The sequence below is a fragment of the Sceloporus occidentalis genome, unplaced genomic scaffold (assembly GCF_023333645.1).
Source record: "Sceloporus occidentalis isolate IW3139 unplaced genomic scaffold, rSceOcc1.0.p SCAF_2, whole genome shotgun sequence".
NCBI classification, from domain to species: domain Eukaryota; kingdom Metazoa; phylum Chordata; class Lepidosauria; order Squamata; family Phrynosomatidae; genus Sceloporus; species Sceloporus occidentalis.
The window spans coordinates 107,936,342-107,960,144 of NW_028316982.1; the positions used below are offsets into that span (position 1 = coordinate 107,936,342).

Below are 23,803 nucleotides of genomic sequence, written 5' to 3' on the forward strand. Positions count from 1 at the left end.
ATGTGTAAATACATTTAGGTTGTCTGTATGATATTGTAATTTAAAGCTGTAATGTTAACTAGTTCTTTATGTCACAACTATTACCATTGCAGTCAGTGATATATGGGAATTACGATTTATGAGTAACAGCAGTACAAAAAAACATTACTAAGGATTCTGGATGGTGTGGTATGGGAGGAGGTCAACAGGGGGATGATACCATGTGTTACCACACCAGGTGACACCAACCATAGGCACGCCACTGGTGCAGTGTTCTTCTTTGGAGGTCTTTAAACAGAGTCTGGATGGCCATCTGTCCAGAGTGCTTTGACTGTGATTTCCTGCATGGCAGGGGGTTGGACTGCATGGCCCTTGTGGTCTCTTCCAACTCTATGATTTTATGACTCTGCAACTAACATATACAAACACGCATTTAGATCCATGTTTTTTACATTTGTTCATCTCTTAGGGGAAGAGCAGAAAATTGTCCCCCCAGATTTCTTGGATCCAGCAAACAGTGAGAAGTATACACATGAAGCATTTATGCATACATTTCCTCATTTCCATAACACTAAGCATTTCCTGGTTTTCTCTAGTTTAACTCTTGTTTAAATCCCATTTGCTCCCTAGTGTGTTAAAGCAGATACTCTGCTTTGGTTAGTGATGAGGAAAGATAAAGACACTCTTCAGGATATTTAACCTTCAAGACCTGACTACTGCAAATCCTGCTGGGCTTCCTAGATTTCAATAGACTTTACTAATCTACTTTTAAATTTCTTTTTTAGAATTATTAGTGTGGGTGAGAGAAAGAAATAAAAGTGTCAGTTATCGCAGTTTAGCACCCTAAATCAAATGTTGTGTTTTTCTTATGTTCATCATAATAGGAGCCTTTTGTGGCTACAGAGGTCGGAACTATCTAGTTACAAGGAATGTAGTTATTTGCAACAACTTAGTGTTGAGGGTGGAAAAAGGTGTGCTTCAAGCTTAATGTATGAAGTCTGATTGCTGTTACAAAAAAATCCCTCTTTTGTGTGTGTAATGGGTGACATTTTAAAGCTATTTTTCAGGGCATACGCTGGCATTTTGAGCAGAATTTTTCAAGTTTTATGCCATTCTCTTAACAATCCTACTTTTTTAAAGTAACAAGACAGCAAAGAGGAACAGAACAAGTAACAAATTAGCCTGTCCCTCGATAATGTTAACAAGAACAGACTACCCCGCTGGCAGTGTAATGACTTGCACAATGAATTACCTTTTAAAAGGAACCTTTCAAGGTCTGGCTAGGTATGAAGAAGTTCAGCAATGCCTCTGATTCATGCAGTCAGGATCTCTTGTGGGTTGATCGCTGGCTGGAAAGGGTAATTTTTTGAGTTCTATAGATTTCTTCCCCATGAAATGTGAAAATGAAGTTTCACCCAAGCAAACTGTGTTTGGTATTGCCAGAAGTAACACTGTGCTGTTGTGTGTATTAGACGCTATGGTAACACCTTTGTCTGTGACACCTCAGTCAGTTTTTGCCCTAGCATTGCATAGAGGTAGAATCCATTCAGACAAATCTCTACTTCTCGCAGGGCCTTAAAACAACAACAACAACAACAACCCGAAACCCAACAATTTAGTACCAGCCAAGTCTAAATTACAGTAAGGATTTGCAGGTAACTCTCTCTCTAAATTATTCTGAAGGGTTGTACTTAGCCTGGTTGAGAAGGAGACATGGATTGAAAGAAGAACATGGCATTTTCATCTTCTGGAATTTGACACAGCAGTGCTTGATCGCTCAGACTTAACATGGGAACAGGTGCCTCCATTTCAATTTGTGTAAGTGAAATATAACAAGCTTATTGTTTCTCATTTGTTATTTGTTTATAGTTTCTAAATTCAAAGAGATCATTTTTTTGCTTCTAAAGATGAAAAGAGAGGAAAGGGTGCTGCAATACGAAACACCCTCATGAATATTTTAAGGATTTTTTTAAATCATGCATAATTGATGATATTGGTTCATTTTTTTCCTATCAGCAGTTTTTCTTTAATAATCTAGACTGCAGAAAGGTTTACTCAGAGGTTAGGTCTCATTATTTTAAATGTAATTTGCTTTCTAACAACTGGGAATGGATAATAATTGTGATTCATTTTAGATTTTGGATTATAACAATATTTCTCTCTTTCTCTTTTTGCCTTAGCACTTAAAATGAGTTGTATGGTTTGACCTGGCATTTGTGATTAAGTTGTAACATTCTGTCATACATGGATGCACCGTGTTTCATTACACTCAAGGGAGCTGTTGTGATAAATTATGCGACATCTTTCCTGGCTTGTTTAAAAAGAGCTGCAGTGGTCAGGCTACCTTTTGATCATGAATTGTGGAATTGCTCCTTACATAATCAATATTAACCTTACTCTGATATCATAATCTCCAAAAATGTAGCTGTGGATTGGGTCTAAATACCTCATCCTATACACAGAAGCAGTTTCTGTCTAAAAACATGGAAGACATGTGAACAGGATCAAAACCTTGGATCAAACCATTCTATGGCCAAGATCCTGCATGGCACAAAGTAGTATATTAGTTCTGCAGGTTAAACTGCAGTACATCTCCCCTCTCAACCTTGTTCTGGACTCACAATTTAATGGTAGTTGCCACCTCCAAACCATTATATAGCTGTTAAGAGGGGATTAGAGGAGTGTCTGGTTATGTCTTTATAGCTTGATGCAGAACGAGTACATTATCAACCAAGATCTTTTGAGGTCCTTTGAAGGTCTCAGCTAATCATGACATTAGAATATGCCTAGCTATGGAGACATGGCTAGAAGCTTCTTTGATCCATTGCTCTCTGCCAGCCACATAATAGCCATGGAGGGGCCTACATTGCCAAATGGTGAGTCTGCAGTGAGGTTTCAGTCATTGCAAAGGATGGAGGAGAATATCAAGCACCACAAAACCCAAAACAAGAGAGAGAGAGATACACAGGTGTAAGGTGGATTTACCACAGACAGGAGTTTGCATTCGCCCCACTTTTTTTGGAAACAGGCATGTGCTTGAACCTAAAAGTTTAAAGTGGACTATGTCCTAAAGGGGTTATTCAGACTCCATTTTTAGTACATTGATGTGAATAATCATACTCACATATTCTGGTTTTTTCACTCACACTATGGAACTGCATCAGTGTGCATCTCTGCGAATTCTGTTGCTCACACATGCCAACACTCGAACAAAGATACAAATGTATTTGAAACACATTCAAGTCATGCACAGTTTTCTCTCCGTTTGTCCTAGGTCTATTCGCATTGGTTATTTACACAGCCAGTGATGTAAGTCTTTTAGAAAAACTCAGAAAAAACCCCCAAGGTTAAGTGAGTTTTTTGGCACCCCCCCCCCCAAAAAAAAAAACACCTTAATTGGGTGCATTCAAAATGCATGCGAACAGCAAAGATTGAACACAGATCCTTTCAGGAATATTTTCATCATCTGAATAACCCCAAACATGCATAATAAATTTCATTCTCATTGTTCAAGACATATATGATGTAATAAAAGAAACACTGCATTCTCATCCAGTTACGGCGAAGGCCTTCACATTCCTTGGCAAAAAAATGCTTTGTACTGTTGCAGCTGTTAACATTCTGTTGAAAGGCTGTCTTTATGGCCCAACACATATGTTTTTGCAGGGAAATATTTACAGAGAAATAGGTAGCAATATATTCATTCAGGTTTAGTGCCAAATAAATATACCTAAGATATGCAGCTTTAAATATTGTCTGCATGGTGGAAGAATTCTTCCTGTGTACGCTTTAGTCATGGCAACACAATAGCCTAGCAGAGAACAGAGTTTCAACCAGCAAAGTCATCATAAATCTTAAACCATAATTAAACAAAAATATAAAATATAAATAACCCTAGACCATGACAATAACCTTGGAACCCAAAAAGAAGACAGACACAGATGCCTTCAACACAGTAACATTATGGACAGTACTAGATAATATATGAGATCAAGATCTATTAAATTCAGTGTGAGGTTTGGCATTAAACCATACATCTTGTTTAGATTTGCATCTCAGACCTTTCTGTCCCATAATTGTTCACCCCTTCTTATTATTCTTTTCCTCCTCTTTCTTCTCTTCCTTCCTCTTCCTCCACTTTTCCATATATATATATATATATATATATATATATACACACACCCCACCTTTCCCCAAAACTGAAACATTAGGTAGTAAGCCATATGCTGATCTTGTTAATTGGATTTAAAAAACATGACCTATGATAAAAGAGAGACAGATAAAACCCTTGCTGACATTTTACTCAGCCACCCATCGAAAATGAAAAAGATCTGGCCATCTTCACAGTCATCTCTCATTTATTTAAAAATTAATTTCTGCCCTCGGAGTAGTAATATAACAGCCTGACTTAAAATAGTGACTTCAGAAGAGACAGGAAGTATTTTTGACAGTATTTATTATGCACATTGTGCCTGAATTATCTATACACTGCACATATATATATATATATATATATATATATATATATATGCATGCATGCATGCCTAAAAGGATTTTAAAATTTACAAAAATGGGTGCTCTCAAAATTGTCATCCTTTAAACAGTTGCTGGGAACAGCAATAACACATCAACCATCCATACGACATGATTACAGTGCTATAATTCCACTTTAACTGCCATATCAATCCTATTATGGGACCTTGGGTTTGCTGAGTCCCTGTAGCTCTCTGACAAATAATTCTAAATGCTGCTCCCTAAATTCCATATCCTAGGAGTCCATAAGATGTTGCCATGGCAGTTACACGTGGAATCATAGTAGTGGGATATTCTGTGTGGTGGTGGTGGTCATAGTAGCAGTAGTACCATGGTCAAAGGAAGAGAAACCTGGGCACAGATAAGCATCTAGAAGTGTGTATATTAGATTATTAGCCCAGCTATTAGGCAATAGGCACCATGGTGCAGATTTTGAGTACAAGTTGTTCATAATTTATTGTGAATTTATAACCACATAGAGATGCTTGTGGGATTTTTCTGCCTTGTGTCAAAACAACTTGGCTGGTACTATCCATGTGGGGTGGTTTGGGTAAGTGGTGCCTGGGAAATATTTATTTCAAGCAGCAAATATCTTGGGCTGTGTTGTGTGTTGCCTGCAAATTCTGGGGCTAGCAGGGCATTTTATCTGGACTCAGCAGGAATTACTTCTGACTACATTCTTGCTTCTGTGCAGAGTTGTGCTGTAAAATACCTCTTAGGATCTCTGTCACTGTTGGAGATGTTTAGGAGCCCGTTCACACTACACAATTATAGTGCTATGATTCCCCTTTGACTGCCATGGTTCTATCCCATGGATTTATTATTATTATTATTATTATTATTATTATTATTATTATTAACCTTTATTTATGAAGCACTGTAAATTTACACAGCGCTGTACATGCAATCTTTTTAGTTAGATGGTTCCCTGCCCTCGGGCTAACAATCTAAAAAGACATGACACAGAAGGAGAAGGGAGTGGTGGCGGGAAAGGGTAAGAGGTCCAGCAGTTCCTCTCTACCTCCGAGGCCTGGACCAAGGCAGATGGACTGGAGGGAGGGCTTGGCTTCAAAATGGAAGGTTAATCTTCATCCAGGGAAAATACATACTCTCAAGTAGGATAATACATATACAATACATAGCAATACAGTAAATGGTTCGATAAACAGGCAACAAAAGAACATCAGATAGTAAGCGACAATTATGCAATGCCTGGGAAGGCTTCTCTGAACAGGATGGTTTTCAACTCCGTTTTGAAGCTAGTTAAAGAAGTGATGTCTCTTGCTTGTGGGGGAAGAAGGTTCCAGGAGTGAGGGGCAGCAAGTGAAAAGGGGCGAATCCGGGATGGGGCAGAGGAAATCCTGGGCTGAGACAGGAACCCTTGACTACCAGAACGGAGGGCCCGAGTGGGAAGGTGAGGAGAAAGAAGGTCTGATAAGTAAGGAGGGGTCAGTCCATGGAGGGCTTTGAATGTCGACAGCAGGAGCTTATACTGAATGTGGAAAGGGAGAGGGAGCCAGTGAAGGGATGCCAACACAGGAGAGATGTGGTCAGAGCGGTGAGTGGAAGTGATAATGCGTGCAGCTGAATGCTGGACAGAGATTAAAGGACGGAGGTGAGAAAGAGGAAGCCCAGCCAGGAGGACGTTACAGTAATCCAGTCGTGAGATCACTAGGGCATGGACCAGGATCTTGGCAGTAGAGGAGGAGAGATATGGTCGGATTTTGGCAATATTGTACAAAAAGAATCTACAAGCCTTGGCAGTGGTCTGGATCTGAGGGATACACAACAGAGAAGAGTCAAAGATAAAACCAAGACTGCGGGCTTGCTGGACTGGTTAAATAGAAATGTTGTCCACAGAGACAGAAAAGGAGTGTTGAAGGGTGGGCTTAGGAGGAAAGACAAGAAGCTCCATCTTGGACATGTTGAGCTTCAAACGCCGATGGTGCATCCACTGCGAGACAGCTGTAAGGCAAGACGAGACTTGCTGTTCAAGCCTTGGAGAAAGGTCAGGGACAGAAAGATACAGCTGGGTGTCATCAGCATACAGATGGTAGGAAAAACCAAAAGAGCTGATGAGTTTTCCTAAGGACAGTGTGTAGAGAGAAAACAGAAGGGGACCCAGAACAGAGCCCTGGAGAACTCCAACAGATAAGGGAACAGGAGAAGAAGTCTGACTCCCTGCAACTACTGCAAAAGATCTGCCAGACAAGTAAGATCTAACTGGGATTTGCAGTTTAGGAAGGGGGATTAATAATTCTCAGATAGAGAGCTCTACTGCCTCACCAAAATACAAACCTCACAACTCCAAGGGATGCTGCCATGGCAGTTAAAGTGGAATAATAGTGCCATAATTTTGTGAAAGGGCACTAGGGACCAGGGAGAAAGGAAACATCACCACCACTGTCCGCTTAGTTTAAAGTCCAGGCCCATCTTTACATGTATGATTGAATGCTTACATCCAAATTACAGCTTTCAGCCTTTTCTGTTACCCTTAACTGCAACCTCTGATGCATATTGCAATGAAATTGCCTTGTAAATTTTATGCAAACCAAGGCAGGGGTCAGAGCGTTCAGTATGAGAGATGATGAAAATTGTAGCCAAATTGTCTGCATTTCTATAACTGATGGTATGCAGAAACAAACAATAACCAGTAAATCCAAATGGCTTTTAAATGACTGAGACTCTTTTGACACAGCAGTGTGGATTCATGGAAATTGTTGTCTGGCTGGGACTTTCAAAGAGCGATATTAGGGGCAATGGGAGCCTTTGGTTTTGCTTAACCATCAAATATTCATTGCCAATTTGAGATTTATTTTTCGTCCCAATATTTTGTATTAATATTGCAAACAATGTATTTTACATCTCAGGCCTTTGCACCCTGCCCCAGGTTTTTCATATCTCATGAGGTTCATGCCACAGTTTTAAAAAGAGACTTCCTTTTCATTAATGATTCAAGAGTGCTCTGAAAATGTATTACACTCAACTTCTTTCTGTTTGTTTGCAGCAATCGTTGTCTTCCATAGAAATTAAGCACTGTACTAATAAAGTTAGTCCAGAACTTCAGAGAACCTTTGGTGTTCCCCTTGGCTCTTCTACCCAAGAGGCAACACACCATCATATTCCTTTGATTGTCAAACACACAGTGGGATATTTAGAAGAGTTTGGTAAGTTCACAGCCTTTAGCTAAACTTAGTCAATACAAGAATAATTCTGTTCCTTTCCCCTCAAAATGGTGAACTCTGCCTACTCATTTTCTAGGCAGATATAACATATGATGTGGGGATTCCATAATGGCTTTTGGCTATACTTCAGAATAGCATAGACTGGATGATCTAGTTGATTCTGTTTATGCTTCAAAGGTTATGTGCACAAGGCACAGAGTGACTGAACAAAATCTGGATGTATCTGAAACATTGTGGGTGTTTTGCCTTCAGTTCTATGTGTGCCCAAAAGGAATTCTGGGTTCTGAAGTGAATCTCAGCTCCAGTCTGCAAATATGTTTGAGGTTGAGGGCAGGCCAGAATCAATGTGCTGCACGAGCCATTCAAAAAAATTTAGAATGAGAGTGGTGCTTGTGTGTGCCTGTCTGCATGCATGTGTGATCACATGTATTCAATCTTACTCCTTGTGCAGGAAGTAACTTCTGAGTAGCTGGATCTTTGCCTCCTATCTAGGACTGAAAGATGTTCCTTACTATAAGGGATGCCCCTTACTTGAGGGCAAAAAGCTTGTACCTTCTATTATTGGCCAGTGTTCTTTATTATAATGGATGGAGATGTCTGTATTGCAGAATTCATGCAGTTTGACACTACTTTAACTGCTGTGGAATTCTTGGATTTGTAGTTTTGTGAGAAAGGCCCGGTACAGACGGCCCAAAAAGGGCGGTCTGCCGGTGTCCTGGTTTGCTCCGCGAGGAAGCTGCAGCGGACAAACTGCGTGGCTTCCTTGCGGAGCAAAAAGAACTTGCAAAAAGTGGGCTCTTTTTGCGGCACCATAGTGACGCTGCAGTGCGCCAATGGCGCACTCGCGGCGTCATTATGGCGCTATGACGTGCGGATGCTAGGCATCCATCATGTCAAAATGGCAGCGCCCATCTGTACAGGGTGCTGCCATTTTGACGTACAAAAGATGTGCTAGGGTTGCAGGGCATCTGTAAGCGACGCCTCGAGGTAACCCTAGCACGTCATCAAGACGTGCCAGGAGGCCCGACTGTACCAGACCAAAGATAGCTTTCTCTGTCAGAGAGCTCTAGTGTCACAACAAACTACAAATCCCAGGATTCCATACTATGAAACCATGATAGTTAAAGTGGTTTCAAACTGCATTAATACTGCAGTGTGGCAGCTGCTGATGTTTCCCATCTGAGTGTTGGAAAACTTTTCCTTTTACATAGACTGAATGAGATGGCAAAAATTCCTGTATTTTGGGGTGTGGGCCCTTCATAAAGATATAAATGTGTACATCATGTAATTCATAAAGATGGACAATATGTTAATTTTACAAAAAAGTGTCTAGATTAACAGAAATTCATACTTTCATTTGATATTTAAATGGAACACAGACTTGTTAATACAGGCATACTTCACTAATATGATGGGTTAGGTTCCAGACCACAACTGTAAAGTAAATATCACCTTAAAGAGAGTCACAGCCTTTTTTCACTAGCCAGGCTATTGCACATTACAATAGCCAGGAAAACCCTGTGATAGGTTTGCCTTAGGGTTGCCATGATTCAGAAATCACTTGAAGGTACACAATAACAGCATTATGCAGAAAATTTAGCAAGCTTGGGCCCAGACAGACAGGCCAAAATAAAGATGCTTCGGGTCACTTTGGAGGTATGCTGTTTAAATGAAACACGCATCTTAGGAAGCCAGAAGCTGCACCAAAGCTGCGCTCCAGTCCTTAGGACTGGAGCATGGCTTTGGTATGGCTTCTGGCCTCTTAGGATGCATGCATCTTTTAAATAGCATACCTCCAAAGTGACCTGAAGCAGCTTTGTTTTGGCCTGTCTGTTCGGGCCCTTGTTTTCTGCTGCTCCAGAAACTGGGGAGCTTATTGCAATGCCTACAGTGTCTGACTTACCTCTTTTGAATTTGGCTCAAATTTGGAAGTTAGGCTGATTTTATCGCATGGACTTTTCTCTCAAAATGGTTTGCTATTGCCTCCAGTGCTGAATTCAAGCCCCATAAGTCGCTTAGGCGACTATTTTTTCCAATTCCGTAGCTTCCGATTTGGAAAAAATGGCCACAAAAGCCACTTACAGTGCTTTAAAATCAGCCTAACTTCCAAATTTGAGCCAAATTTGGAAGAGGTACATCGGGCACCAGAAGTGGTGCAATAGCACATAAGCCAACAGATTCAAATTGCAACCGCCTAAACATTAGGAAGAACCTCTTGATGGTAAGAGCTGTGTAATAGTGGAATAGACTTTCTTGAAGGGTGACAGTCTCCCTTTCATTGGAGGTCTTCAAACACAGGTTAGATGGCTGTCTCTGTGTATTTCTGCATGGCATGGAGTTGGATTAGATGGCCCATGGTAAACTTTCCAACTCAGTGATTTCATAATTCTAAATGGAACCTGCAATAGACTGTCTCTGTGTGGTCCTCTTTTCAGACTTCTTGCCAGCATGTTCAATGACACTCCATTCCACCCGCACCCACCCTGCTTTTCCATCTGTCTTCCAACATTCAGTCAGCATTCCATATCCATTCAACATAGAATCCTAGAGTCAAGCACAATGCTGTTCAAGCTGATTGCCTGCCATCAAGTTGCCCCCAAAGAAAATGGGAGGTACACTTTTGTGAAAGTTGAGCTTTCCCAAGTTTGCTGCTATTTCCCTTTGTGTGCAAAGGGCGCTGTTTTCATTTCATAAGGACCCAAACTCTGAGTTCTCCACTAGTACATAGGATGTTGACTATTTCAACAGGACTGAATCATAAAGGCCTATTTCGGATCAGTGGGTCAGCAGTGAAAATCAAGGCACTGAAGAAGAAGTATGATGAAGGAGAAGAGGTGGATCTTGTTAATGAAGGAGATGTTGATTCCATTGCCAGTCTTCTTAAACTCTTCCTGAATGAGCTTCCAGTTGCTGTTTTCCCTGATGTTCTGTGCACTGAAATTTTGACCACCTTTGAAGGTAAGCAACCACATGTGGGGGGCTGCTTTTCCATGTTTTTGTTCAAATGAGTATGTTGCCATATCTTGAAAACTGTATATCAATGTCCTTGGAACAGAAAAGATGATACAATGGATTGGGTCCATGGTTAGTCCAATTTAACAGTAGATCATACTAAGTCAATGGGACATGTTTCTCAGGAGTCTAGTTGATTTCATGGGATCTGTTCTACACAGGAATAAGTCTTCATGAAATCCATTATATTTTGTTTTGTTCAGTACTTTGAAGTCAGTTTGTCCACAATGAAAATAAACAAAGCAATTTGATAAGCATCAACTGAGATGCTTAATAACATGCCAAGAGTGGAGAATACTACACAGATTCATTCAAGCTTACAATATCCATATCGGTGTAAATTTATGTTTACTGGCTTGCTATCACATTCCATATCGGAGTTAACCAGAGTTTTACAATTCTCCATCTCTTTTTCCTTGATTATTTCTCCTCCTCTGTTTCTTTTTCTCACTTGGTTTCATTCCCTCCATTCGTCACAAATCCATGGATAAACAAGCTAGTTGGCATACTCCCAGGTTTCAAACTAGATAATATGTTTGCATTATATTTAGAAGGGCGCCTCACACAAGTGATGAAAGATATGTTTGTCATAGTAGCCTATTATTTTCATATATTGCATTTAGTGATTTTGTAATTAGTCCTTAGAAGGTAAAGTCCAGCTTAATTTGCAAGTCTGAATGCTGAAGCATGTGTCTCTGAGGAAATTCCATTGTGAGATGAAAGAGGAGTTGCAGAAAATACACATTCCTCTTAATGTCTACTTTGACCCTATGTATGTGTCAATAGTCACACCACATCCAAAGCCCAAGGCTGCATCTACACTGCAGAAATAATGCAGTTTGACAATACTTTAATTGTCATGGCTCGATGCTATGGAATCCTGGGATTTATAGTTTGCTGTGGCACCTTCTCTCTGACAGAGAAGGCTAAATATCTCTCAGAACTTCAGATCTCAGAATTCCAAAACATTGAGCCATGGCAGTTGGAGCAGTATCAAACTGTATTATTCCTACAGTGCAGATGCAACCCCAAATAGTGTGGTTTTCCCATCTCCATTCATCAACTCTCATTCTTCTCTTCCTGTAAAATTCTCTTTAGCACACAATTTATTTCTCAAATCTTTGAAATCTAACCTAACATTAGCTTGGGGTTGAGTATGCAAAAATATTTATGTGTTGCAAATGCATACTAAAACTCTTATCACATTGGAACACAGATCAGGTTTGTCTGTCTCAATATTCTTCTAGGTTAAAAACAAAACAGAACCCAACAGTAAAAAGGAGTAACATTTGGGAGAAAGGTTCTAGCTTTCTCGCTGGTGTGCTACAATCTAGATTCTGAGGGCTTTTCTTTATTTGAGGGACATTCAAGTGTATGCATTCTCTTGAAATATGAAGTATGACAAGCCCAAAGTATCTTCAGAAGGAATAAAACAGTAAAGTTGCATCATGGATGTTTCTCCATGTGTCAAGAACTGGCCCTCAAAATGAAGTGAGCCTTTGTTTTTCTTCACTGACAGGTGCAGACCTCTCTCTACTATTTATGGCCACATCCTCCTTTGTTCTTTCCCTGTCCCACTCTTACCTGCACAACACAAAGTGGAATTACTGTATTGCAAAGAATCTACAACAGTTGAAATATGAATGACTTACACATCTCCTCCTTGGAATTTGTTCATAATGTGCTAATGGGGAATTTACACATCTCCCTTTGTGGTAATATTTATAAATTTCAACTGTGCATTGAGTTTATGCACATCACAGAATAGATGGTTTGATGTACAAGCATAAATCTGCCATTGCCTTTCTTTCTTTCTTTCTTTCTTTCTTTCTTTCTTTCTTTCACAGCTCATTTGAACAGAGACCATCTCACTTCAGTACACTACAGGTGCACAGCTTAGAGCTGAGGGGCAAGAAGTACAAATGAGGACCCTTGAATCTTGCAGATGCTGCCACCATTTTGCCTGTCAGGGAAAGATAAGTGCCAACAGGAGATCCCATTGACTGAAGGCAGACTAGCAGTGCCCTTCTAAGGAGCTTATTGCTTGGCTTATTAATTCTGCTTACCTCTCCCACTTTAAATTTTAAATTGGGCTGTATCCTGATATTATCAAAAAGTTTTTGCCACCAAAGATCAGGATGCAGCCTGAATTGAAATTTAAACTGGAAGAGCTAAGCCAAATTAATAAGCCAAAAGATAAACTCCTTAATCTAGTGTAGCTATGCCCCTGAGAAAGCATCTAGCTCATGGTTTAGTACTCAATGTCTATGAAATGCTAGTTGTAGTAACTACTGCTGATGCCAGCCTGTACACACCTCAATTAATGGTTAGTGTTTAATCCTTCACAGATAATATAAACCAAATGGCAGAATGCACGGGATGTCTAAAAGGGCTATTGAGCAGCCTGCCGAAAGCTCACTATAGCCTTTTCCATTTCCTTATCAGATTTCTGGCCAAAGTGGCATCACACAGTGATGTGAATCACATGACACTGGAGAACCTAGCCATTGTTTTCGGTCCTACTCTTTTCCGGTAAGAGGTTTTAAAATGATTACTATATACCATTAAAGTAAAAGTTCCCCCTTCATATTACATACAGTCAGACCTTCCCTTACTCAGGGATCCGTTCTGGACCCCTCCCCCTGTGTAAGGAAAATGCCATGTATACATGAGCCCAATGAAAACAATGGGGCTTGTGCATGCAATGTAATGTCCATGGCACAGTGCATCCACCATGAGCACACACCATTGCTGCTTCCATCACGTGGCTTCAGTGTAAGCTAAAAGCCGCATGGCGTGCCTGCATATGGTGCGGACACACTGTAGTTCTCCAAAATGCTACTGTGTTAGTGGCAAGGTGCTCACCCACGCCCACAAGGTCTTCTGAGTAGCACATGAGGGAGAAGGGTTCCAGTTTAGCTCTTTCCTTGATGTGCTAGTTTTCTTTATACAGGGAATTGTTCAAATGAAGCAGCTTTCAAATCTAAAATACACCCACCTTGTAGTTTCAACTTAAATAGATGGTGGTTATCTATTGGGTTTTTGCTATATATTCTGCCCTTTCTCAAAAGACATTAACATTACTATGAAAGGATTGGGCAGACCTCAAGCTTGTAAGATCTACTTAAAAGAAAAAGAAAATGAACTGGAATGTGTACCAGATGGAGCTGGCGAAAATGTATAGTCTCAGTGGGGGCAGATATATACTAAGAAAGAAGTCTGTGAGCACATATTCAGCCAATGAATTTATGTTCAGTATCAGAAACAAGCTCACAAATATTGCCATACATAAAAAAATCACTTATTTTTTTTCCAATAGTGTAATTTAGAGGATTTTTCCCCCTAGTTGTTGCTTTTATTTGACAGTGGGGAGTCACAAACCTTTGCATACCACCCAGAGGCCTAATCTTAGATCTGGTTCTACTCTAGCTTTTGCCTGTCTCAATCAGTTTCCAAGTATAGTGGTATTTACAAAGTATAAGTGATGGTAGAACGATTGCTTTAGGGTCAAACTATATGATACATTTAGAATGTTTACAGAAGTCGTAGTCCCTCAAAGGGTGAAAGACATATGTGTGTCAAAGCATCTGCTTTTCCCCTCCTGCATTTAGCATGTTTCATTTTGTGACTGGTCATTGGAAGGTAAACATGTGCTTAATGTACAAGTCTGACTGCTGAAGTATGTTGTTTCCATTTGGTAGACGGAAAACATGTTAATTGAAGAAAATACTCATTCCCCTTAAAATCTAGTTTGACCTTTAAGGATAATTTGCTCATCTTTTATACTGCCTTGGCCACAGTGAAAGTTAACACACCTTATCTGATATGAAAGTACAGTACAACCCCCATATTTGTGGGATCATTACCCACAATTTAAATTATCCATGCCTGAAAAATACATTCTTTCTAAGTATTTTCTAGATCCTTCATCACAATTCTATGGTATGCTTCTGGTCGATGATGATGATGATGATGATATTTATACTCCACCTCTCCATTAAGATTGAAGCAGCTAATAACATTAAAACATTAAAATCAAGCTAAACTAGATTATCTAGGAGATATACTTTGAAAAAATGGAATTGTATAATTTAGAATGTAAATGTCATATTTTATTATCAATAAAGAGATTAAAAAACATTAAAATACAATAAAATGCATTGTCTCAGAAACCCACCCACTCACCCATCATAACTAATAAATCATAATTGTTAATAATAATAAAATTTATTTTGTTGTATTTAAAATTTAAATTGACTATCGAGTTGTGCTAGATGACCTGGAAATGCCTAGGGAGGTGTTCTGTCTAGGAATATCTAAGTCCTCCAGAATGACTTTATGGTCAACTCCAGCCTGAATTCATTCATTTCAATAGAGTCCGTTATTATCCATGGTTTCACATTTCCACAGTAAATCCAGGAACATATCCCCCAGATATGGAGGTCGTACTATAGCTTTCTTTAAACTGCTGATCTATTTCCCTTTCTCTGACTATCCACAATGCCAGTCCTGTCTGTAGGGGACTTGCTGCATTAAAGAAACACTTAATTACAGTGAGTGACAATTTAATATTCAACTTGTAGAATTTATATGGGCTTGGGAGTGATGTGGGAGGGATGCACATTAGAAAAACTTAAACCATCACTTTATGACCCACATTTTATGTACCATAGCTGATAAATCCTCTATAATTACACCAATAATGGCTTCCATGAGATAACAAGGGCATACCCACCCACACATATATGCACACACACACATACATCTTTTTTGCTGTCAAGATTTAATGGAAAGTGACTATTTACAGAATCATTAAAAATGTATAAATCTCCTTCTGCCCAAAGCATTTGCATTTTTTCCTTTAGAGAAAATCAGCACCATTACTCATGTTATGTTTGATACATATACTGTGCATGCTGAGATATCTCCTGGTGCTTTAGTTTCTTGCAGCGCTATGATGGCTTGTGAATTTAAGATGGAGATATAAGACATCAACCAGGGATTTAGTAAGAGTTTTTCCATATACCTAAATAATAATTGCCCCCATGTATTTTAGTGATATGTAGTGGCTAGGGACTGAGGTTTCAAAAAAAAAAAAAAAAAGAGAGAGAGAGAGAGAGAGAGAGAGAGAGAGAGAGAAACTGTTGAATGGTGCAATAATTATGGATTGATGAAGAGTATGACGTTGAAAGAAAAATGTGTATATGTGTATCTGCGTACCTTGAAGTTGCCTGTCGATTTATGGTGACCTTGTCATGGGATTTTCTTTGGAAAGGAATACTCAGAGGTGGTTTTGCCAGTTCTTTCCTCTGAAATATAGCCTACAGCACCTGGTATTCCTTGGCAGTCTCCCATTCAAGCACTAACTAGGGTTGACCCTGCTTAGTTTCCAAGATCAGACAGGATCTGGAGCCTTTAGGATATTTAGGCCCTTGCATGAACAATACAAACTACAAAATGGATTCAAGAGTTTACTTAATCAGAGCAAAATAAGAAAAAATGTTATTTGTTTGTTATATTTTACATGCTAAGAAAATGGAGATGTGAAGGAGGGGACCTGTGCAACTGGTGAAGCTGCAACCTGTGAATGATGTCAGGGGCGCAGCCATGCCCCTAATCCTGGGGGCAGGGAGGTGTGCCATCCAACATAATTTACGTGGAGTTGAAGGCCTTCATGGCTGGCATCCATAATTTTTTGTGGGGCTTTCGGGCTATGTGGCCATGTTCTAGAAGAGTTTAGTGCTGACTTTTCGCCAGCCACAGATGCTGGCAAAAAGTCAGGAAGAAACTCTTCTAGAAAATGGTCACATAGCCCGAAAATGCCACAAAAAACAACATAATTTAGTTTGTGGAAGGATCTACTGTTGAGGGTATAATCTGGTCCTCAAGCCCCGAAGATTTCCTATCTCTCTACTAGTTGGGCTTTTTTCAGGAGAAGGGCGCACTTATTCTGCTATGTGGTTGTGACCAACTGTTGGGAAAATGACACAGAGCATAACTGTGGCCCTAGAATTTTAGATGGCTAGGGGAAGCTGAGTTTGTGTGAATAGGGCCTTCAGATTTTTCAAGTTGAGGGAAATGACTTGCTTTCCTTACCTCCTCCCAGGTTTTTGGCAATTTGTATGAAAATGGCATGTGCACAAAAATGCGCAAAATGCATTCATCAGCTTGCCCAGCAGGTGAACACTTCTGAAATTATTTGTTTTTGAATACAAGGACAAAATAAGTATTTACATAAAGTTCAGGGTTTTAAAAAAAATCCAAAAACCATCTTCTCCACTTCCCCCAAACTGTATATTACTTGCACATTAATCTTTTCATTTCTTCCTTAAAAAAAAGCAGAACCACAAGCATTTACAACATTTATGTGCTGCAAGTACTAATGACCACCACAGAGCAGTTCCTCGGGGTGAGGGGCGGAGAGATGATGAGTTATGAGGCTTAGGATTCTAGTCACTAGAGACTGAGGACCATTAAACTGATGGTATTCCATGTCTTTCTTTTGCTTTGCTTTTTCAGAATTCCCCACAGCCCTTCAGCTTGTGAAAAACAAACAATTTGCAATGCCATCCTTCTGCATTTTCTTCAGCACCACGAGGAGATATTTATGGATGGCCCCAGCAGCCAATGCTCACTGGTGGAAGGAAATGATCACCCCCAGGTAAGAGGTTGATGAAAACAGATACGCAGTGAAAACAGAGGACTCCTTGTTATTTCCTAACAGTAATCATCATCCAATGATACAATCCTAGATCCAATTATGTCCTTTTCTATCCAGTGACTTTCTTCCCTGTTCCTTTTGCTGCTTCCCTCTGTGGTATCAAAGGACCAATTCAGACGTTCTTGATTTTTAGCATGACTATCAGAATAATCTCACTAATGCATTCCGGTTTTGTTGTTCACACTATTTTTTTAAAATCAGAACCACATTATGACATCTCTGTGAGTTCTGTTGAACACACATGTCAGCATTCAAATAAAGAGTGGATCATGAGAATATATTTGAAGCATGTTCCAGGCATGCAGATTTTATCCTGGGTCTATTTGCATTGGTTATTCACATAGCCAACAATGCCAATCTTTTAGGAAAACTCAGGAAAAAAATGGAAATCGATTATCCTGAGTTAAAGGGTGTGTTTCTTTGCAGCTCTCCCCCAACTTAATCAGATGCATTCAAAATGCATGTGAACAACAAAGATTCAAACCAGATTTTACCGGGATTATTTTCACCATCTGAATAAACCCAAAATTCAAGATCACGATCAAGCTCTCTGAAATTGGGGTGGGGTGCTGCTGGTTCTTGTGTCATCCAGCGGAAGTATACCATTGAATCCTGACCTATGTGCTTCTCACTGCATTGTGTAGTCACACACCACAATGAATAACAGTCTTACATACAAGAGGGAGTGCAGAAAGGAGACTGGCTCAGTTTTTAAATTATAATTCCCACTCCAAAGAATATAAATGTTCAGCATTAGAAAAAGAAAAAAAAGGAAAATGATCAGAAATACAGCTATGCACAACACACATATTTTTGTGCCTGGTTTTTGAGAGAACTTACCTCTCTCATCTTTTTTGGTGCTATCTCCATATTAAGTCACATTTGAGAAAGACAAATTTATGAACAAAAAAACAAACAGTAACAACACCTAACCTTTTCTTCTTATATTCTTTAATCATTATGGTTATGGAATGTTCTTTAAGCCGGAGTTACTAATAAATTGGTTCAGGATAACTGAGTTTTAATCTACTATTTGTTCAGTAGAGTCAGTGTAAGCATATTAAATTTAGCACACATAATCACGATAATATATCTGGCTTAACAATGGAATCATGCATGCTCCATTATATATGAATCTGTATGAAAAAAATAAACTCAGAACAATAGAGTTGCCAGATGAAATCCACTCCTTGACACAACCATACGTAAGTCCAGGAGCCCTGTCCCTCAGTTCACTTGGCAATTCTATGGTTGAGTGGATGTGAGGGGACAGAAACTTGCTGCTAAATAGCTTATTTCTTAACATAAGTTTGTTCTTATCTCTCCCATTGTAATCCTGAAGTGGTAAAGTTCAGACAGACTTATTCCATATGATGCATTGGTTGTCCAGACTTGGCTGCAGGGCAATTTCAGTTTTATGGATAAATCATGCATGTATCCAAGATGTGGATGACCTAGCATTGGGTCAAGAGATTTTAAGAATAATGCAGTCGCTTCAAGTCTTGGGATCCCAAAATTATACAATGCTAAACATACATCAGTTAACAAATCCTCTGAAAGTGATGATTCTTTCCCCAAAGTCCTTTTATACCCATCTAGTGGTATGGTGGTTTGAGTGTTGCACTTCGACTCTGGAGACCAGGGTTTGAATCCCAGCTTGGCCACGTAAACCCACTGGGTGACTTTGGGTAAGTCATACTCTCTCAGCCTCAGAGGATGGAAATGGCAATCCCCTCCTCTGAAGAAACTTGATAAGAAAACCCCATGATAGGGTTGCCTCAGGGCCACCATAAATTGGAAGTAACTTGCAGGCACACAACAACAAAAATAACAACACCCTCTTTCTTTCTTCATTATCTGTCTATCTAAGAGTTTTTGTTTTTAAAAAACAGCATTGGCATTGTGAGGATGATGAAGAAGGGCTGCAGAAACATAGATTTTTCACTAGCAGGTTGCAGTAGCATGTCAATAGTAAGCTTTGCAATAAACAGACCTTCAGCTGAGAAAGAGTGAAATTCTGTTCTAGCCAATCCTACAGTAGTTGTGTGTGTGTGTGTGTGTGTGTCTGCCTACAATGAGCAAGGTAAAAAGCAGAATCCAGAATCTCCCAAATCCCTTATTGACATGCTTGAACAGTAAAACAGAGAGAAAGGGGGACACCTGGTAAGACTGCTTCACCAGCTACTCCTGGCAGGTCAATAAGCCTAACCATCAAAATGGAAATCATAAGAAAGATGGAGGCTGATGAAATACAAAGCCATCCCTGCATACATTTTTGAAGAAATGGTCTCTAGAAGTTCAATGTTTCTTATGCAAGGCCTATCTGATCTGGTTGTTTCATTTCACCAGTTATGAAGAAAAAGTTTAGTGAAACATGTTGGGATGGCTCTTGTTTTTTGTAGTATAGGAGCTATCCCTATTCTTTCCATGTTTTTTCTGCCACTAGTACCAAATTTTCAGTTAAAAAAGTATTGCCCAGGAATTCATCACCTTCATTCATTGGGGTTGTTTGTTGTTGTGTGCCTTCAAGTCTTTCTGATTTATGGCAACCCTACGATGAACCTAGCAAGGAGTTTTCTTGGTAAGATTTGTTTAGAAGGGTTTTGTCTTTGCCTTGTTCTGAGGCTGAGAGAGTGAGACTTGCCCAAGTCATTAAGTGGTTTTCCATGGCTGAGCAGAGATTTGAACCTTGGTCTCCAGAGTTGTAATTCAGTGCTCACATCACCGCACCACACTGGCTCTCTGTCAATGGGAATATTCTTGTATGTGTCTTCTTAAAATGAGAGCTTATTCACCAAGCACCATCTTCACTCCTTCTCTCCTTATTTCTGCTCACACTCTGTTTCAATCATTTTTCTCATCTCTCCCCACAGCATCTCTTTCCCACTCTGCTCATGGAAGAGGCAGAGGAAATCAATAATCCATAGAGGATGTGGCACTGGCAAGAAAAACAGCCCAAGATGGCATGGCATGTTTGTTCCACTTGGTGTCAGTATTGTGTTTTTTTTTATTTCAGTGTTGAACAATCTGGAAACTGGGCTGATTTTTGGTTATACATTTCAATTATTATTTTGTAACTTACCCCATATTGGGGTACATTCTTCTACATCAAACCCAATTTTTGCAGATGTAAACTCCCCCCCCCCCAATCAATACCACAGTACAGATTTCGTGAGCTTTGGCACAAAAGGCATTTCAGTTATCAGATCCTTGGATCAGATATGCAGTTTGTGAGTTGGAAACTCCCCAGAAAATTCAGTGTTGATGGATGGTGTAGAAATATTGTAAAGAAACAAATGATCAAGACACAGAGGCCATTCAGACAATGAGGCACAATGAAAATAGTCCAACACACATGGAAATTTGGGAATATTAGTGAAGAGTGTGGAGATCTCATTGAATTTCTAACTGCAATTATTGTAGTTTTCTGTATTGAATCTATCATCAGCTTGACATATGAAATACTGTAATAAAAATGAAATGGGTATGTGCATTCTCATCAATACTAAAGGCACAAATCTCTGCCTTTGTAAAAGTGTCTGACCTCTGTTGACAATGTTAATATATAATTTTATGATGAGGCATAAAAAGAAGAAAATATCCAGGACCTTCTTTTTCTTTGGGTCCTTTCACACTTCAGAATTTATAACACCATGAAACTTGTCGTCTCCTGAGGTACTAGAGCTTTCTGGATGAGAATGTCAAATGACCTTCTCTAAACTTATAAACCCTAGGATCCCATTAGGTTGGAGCAGTGGCAATTAAAGTGGAATCATAGTGCTATAATGTGAAAAGGCTCTTTCTCTTTTTCAGTTTACAGCACAATACTATGTATGTTGAAAAAAGAAAAGACACTCCATGCTCAAGAGAGATTTTTCCCATTAAAAGAGTGAAGCCTTAATCTTGAATGAGTCTCTAAGAAAGGCAAGATAATAATAATGCAAGGTTGGCCTTTTGGATCTTGCTAAACCTTACCCTATCCTACCTGGAGTAATAATTCTCTACTTCTTGATATATTTTGGAGGGGTCTTAATGCTGTGTTTGGTAGGTAAATAATCATTAATCCACAAAAGATTTTAAGATTTTCCTTCCATCCCGAACTGATGAAGGAAAGACAAAAACAAAAAGAAGTTTCTACTGATATGTTAAGAATCAAGGTAACAGAAAAAGCAACATATGAAATGCCGCAGAAATAACAGTTACTGCCAGATAGCTTCCTATTTCTGGGTGATGTTAATTTCTAGGCAGCTTGAAAAGAGCCACAAAAGAAATGATTTTGAATAGTGGAAAGGGGAGATTTGAGTGCAGACTCTTACATATATGTACATTTATCAAGATTTATGCTTTCCATATGGTATCAAGAGGCACTGTTGTACAGAAGGTGTTACTTCAGAAGAAACTGCATTTTATTGCTAGTTGACATATCTCAAAGTTTTGGCAGCTGCTGTGCTCTTGGCCAACTGGCCTCATGGGGGTCACTGTCAATGTCATTCCTCTTCATTTACATCTGCCTCTTCTCCACCACACATATATTACATCTTCAGCACATTTTCATTTCTCACAAAATTCTGTTTTCTATGTTCCTCCACCTTTTTCTTCCCAGCATGAATAAGTTGTATTTTATAGATTGAAACCTTTGATGCATCTATGACAGTTCTTCCTACTGGAAGCAAAGAGGCATTAACACTTGTATAGTAGATGATGGCTGTTGGAGACTATTGTTTGAATCCTAGCTCAGCCATGGAAACCCACTGGGTGACCTTCGGCAAGCCAAATTCTCTCAGCCTCAGAGGATGGCAGTGGCAAATCTCCTCTGAAGAAACATGCCAAGATAACTCCATGATCGGTTCACCTTAGAGTCACCAGAAGTTGGACATTACTTGAAAACACACAACAACCACCAACAGGTGTAATTAGTGAGAGAGGGGATTGTAGAGAGCATCCCTGCCCTTTTGTTTCACCTCTGTCCCTTTCTTTGATCAATGTACTCAAGCCTCTTTGCTTCATTAACTCCTTTGTGCCTCCTAATGGACTCTATCCAACTTCCACATATGAGAGCCAGCCTTAGGAGGCTTTTCTATTGAAGTTTAGATAATTTTTTGTCCTTCCCTATCGCAACATGGATACAATAAATATAAGGGTTTGTTTGTTTTTGTTTTTTTCACCTTCCAAGAGCATCCACACATCTGCCACTCTGCAGAATTATTGCAGTTTGGCACCATTTTAACAGCTGTGGCCTAATCCTATGGAATTCTGCGATTTATAGTTTGTTATGGTACCAGAGGTCTCTGACAGAGAAAACCAAATCTCTCACAAAACCATAAATCTTAGAATTCCATAGCACTGAGCGTTGGCAGTTAAAACAGTGTCAAACTGCATTAATTCTGCAGTGTAGATGCAGCCTGTGAGTATCTTCTCCTGTTTCTACCACAAGCTGATATTGTACTGCCTTCACTGCACTCTGCTTGATATAGATCAGGGATAGGCAACCTTTTTGAGCCGGGGGCCGTGTTGTTGTCCCTCAGACAACTGGTGGGCCAAAGCCAAAAAATAAATAAATAAGGAGGGAGGAGGCTGCCGGCGATCATGGCGATCACTGGCGGCCCCGCGGGCTCCTTCTTGGCCTCTGCGGAGGCTTCGGCCTCCGCAGAGGCCAAGAAGGAGGGAGAAGGCCACAGGGAGGCGGGGAGGGTGGCACGGCCACGTGCAGGAGGCGCCGCCTCCACCTTTGCCTCCTCCGCCCCAGGCCTCGCTGCCCTCCTCTTCCTCCGCCTCCTCTGCGTGGCCATGTGCGGTGGAGGAGGGCAGCGAGGCCCCATGGGCGCCCGGAGCGGCACGGAAGCTGCGGCGGGGGTGGCAATCGGCAGCAGGACCGGGCTGGGGTCGGTCCCAAGGCCTTGGTGGGTCGGATCCAGCCCGTGGGCTGTAGGCTGCCGACCCCTGATATAGACACAAAATATTCCTACACTCCTTATTCTAATAGGACCGGCGTGGGCAAGGAACTTTTCTTGTCCTTCTGACTGCAACAGTAGGGACTAAGCCTGAGGCCTCTGCATGAAAAGCATCCACTTTGCGTGAAAGCTTTCATACTTTCCATTTTCACCTGGCCCTTTCCCTCCTGCTCTTATAGCAGAGTCATGGCAGCCTAAGGCATTGTGCTGCCTGAGAAACAGAAGTGAATATTCCTGTAACTATGTGGGATGTGCACAAAGAGGGCCTTGCCCCCCAATAAGAATTCTGTCACACAAATGAGATTTTCCACCAGTCTCCAAGTTTCTAGCATTGCAGTAAATTGAAATTTCTGTCGAGCATTTCAAATTATGGTTAAGAAATGTAAAGAAAAAGGGCAGAGAAGTTCCCAAGGGAATGTGAG

The 23,803-nt window shown here is 40.1% G+C and overlaps 1 protein-coding gene across 1 annotated transcript; it reads left to right on the plus strand.

Annotated features, from left to right (window-relative positions):
* The first annotated feature begins 1,767 nt into the window (after window positions 1–1,767).
* Window positions 1,768–20,810, plus strand: LOC149318846 (protein FAM13A-like). Its single transcript, XM_089510559.1, has 6 exons — window positions 1,768–1,797; window positions 7,520–7,679; window positions 10,446–10,655; window positions 13,058–13,241; window positions 17,229–17,370; window positions 20,304–20,810. Exons 1-6 carry the CDS (start codon window positions 1,768–1,770, stop codon window positions 20,355–20,357), a joined length of 780 nt encoding a protein of 259 aa, XP_089366685.1. The 3' UTR covers window positions 20,358–20,810.
* Window positions 20,811–23,803: the final 2,993 nt, after the last annotated feature.

What these genes read in the sequence shown, in the direction of transcription:
- LOC149318846 (XM_089510559.1), top strand. Translation starts at nt 1,768, where the DNA reads ATGGGAACAGGTGCCTCCATTTCAATTTGT. An exon ending in GTGCCTCCATTTCAATTTGT is followed by an intron (nt 1,798 to 7,519) that starts GTAAGTGAAATA and finishes GTTTGTTTGCAG; the next exon opens with CAATCGTTGTCTTCCATAGA. An exon ending in AAGGAAATGATCACCCCCAG is followed by an intron (nt 17,371 to 20,303) that starts GTAAGAGGTTGA and finishes CTCTCCCCACAG; the next exon opens with CATCTCTTTCCCACTCTGCT.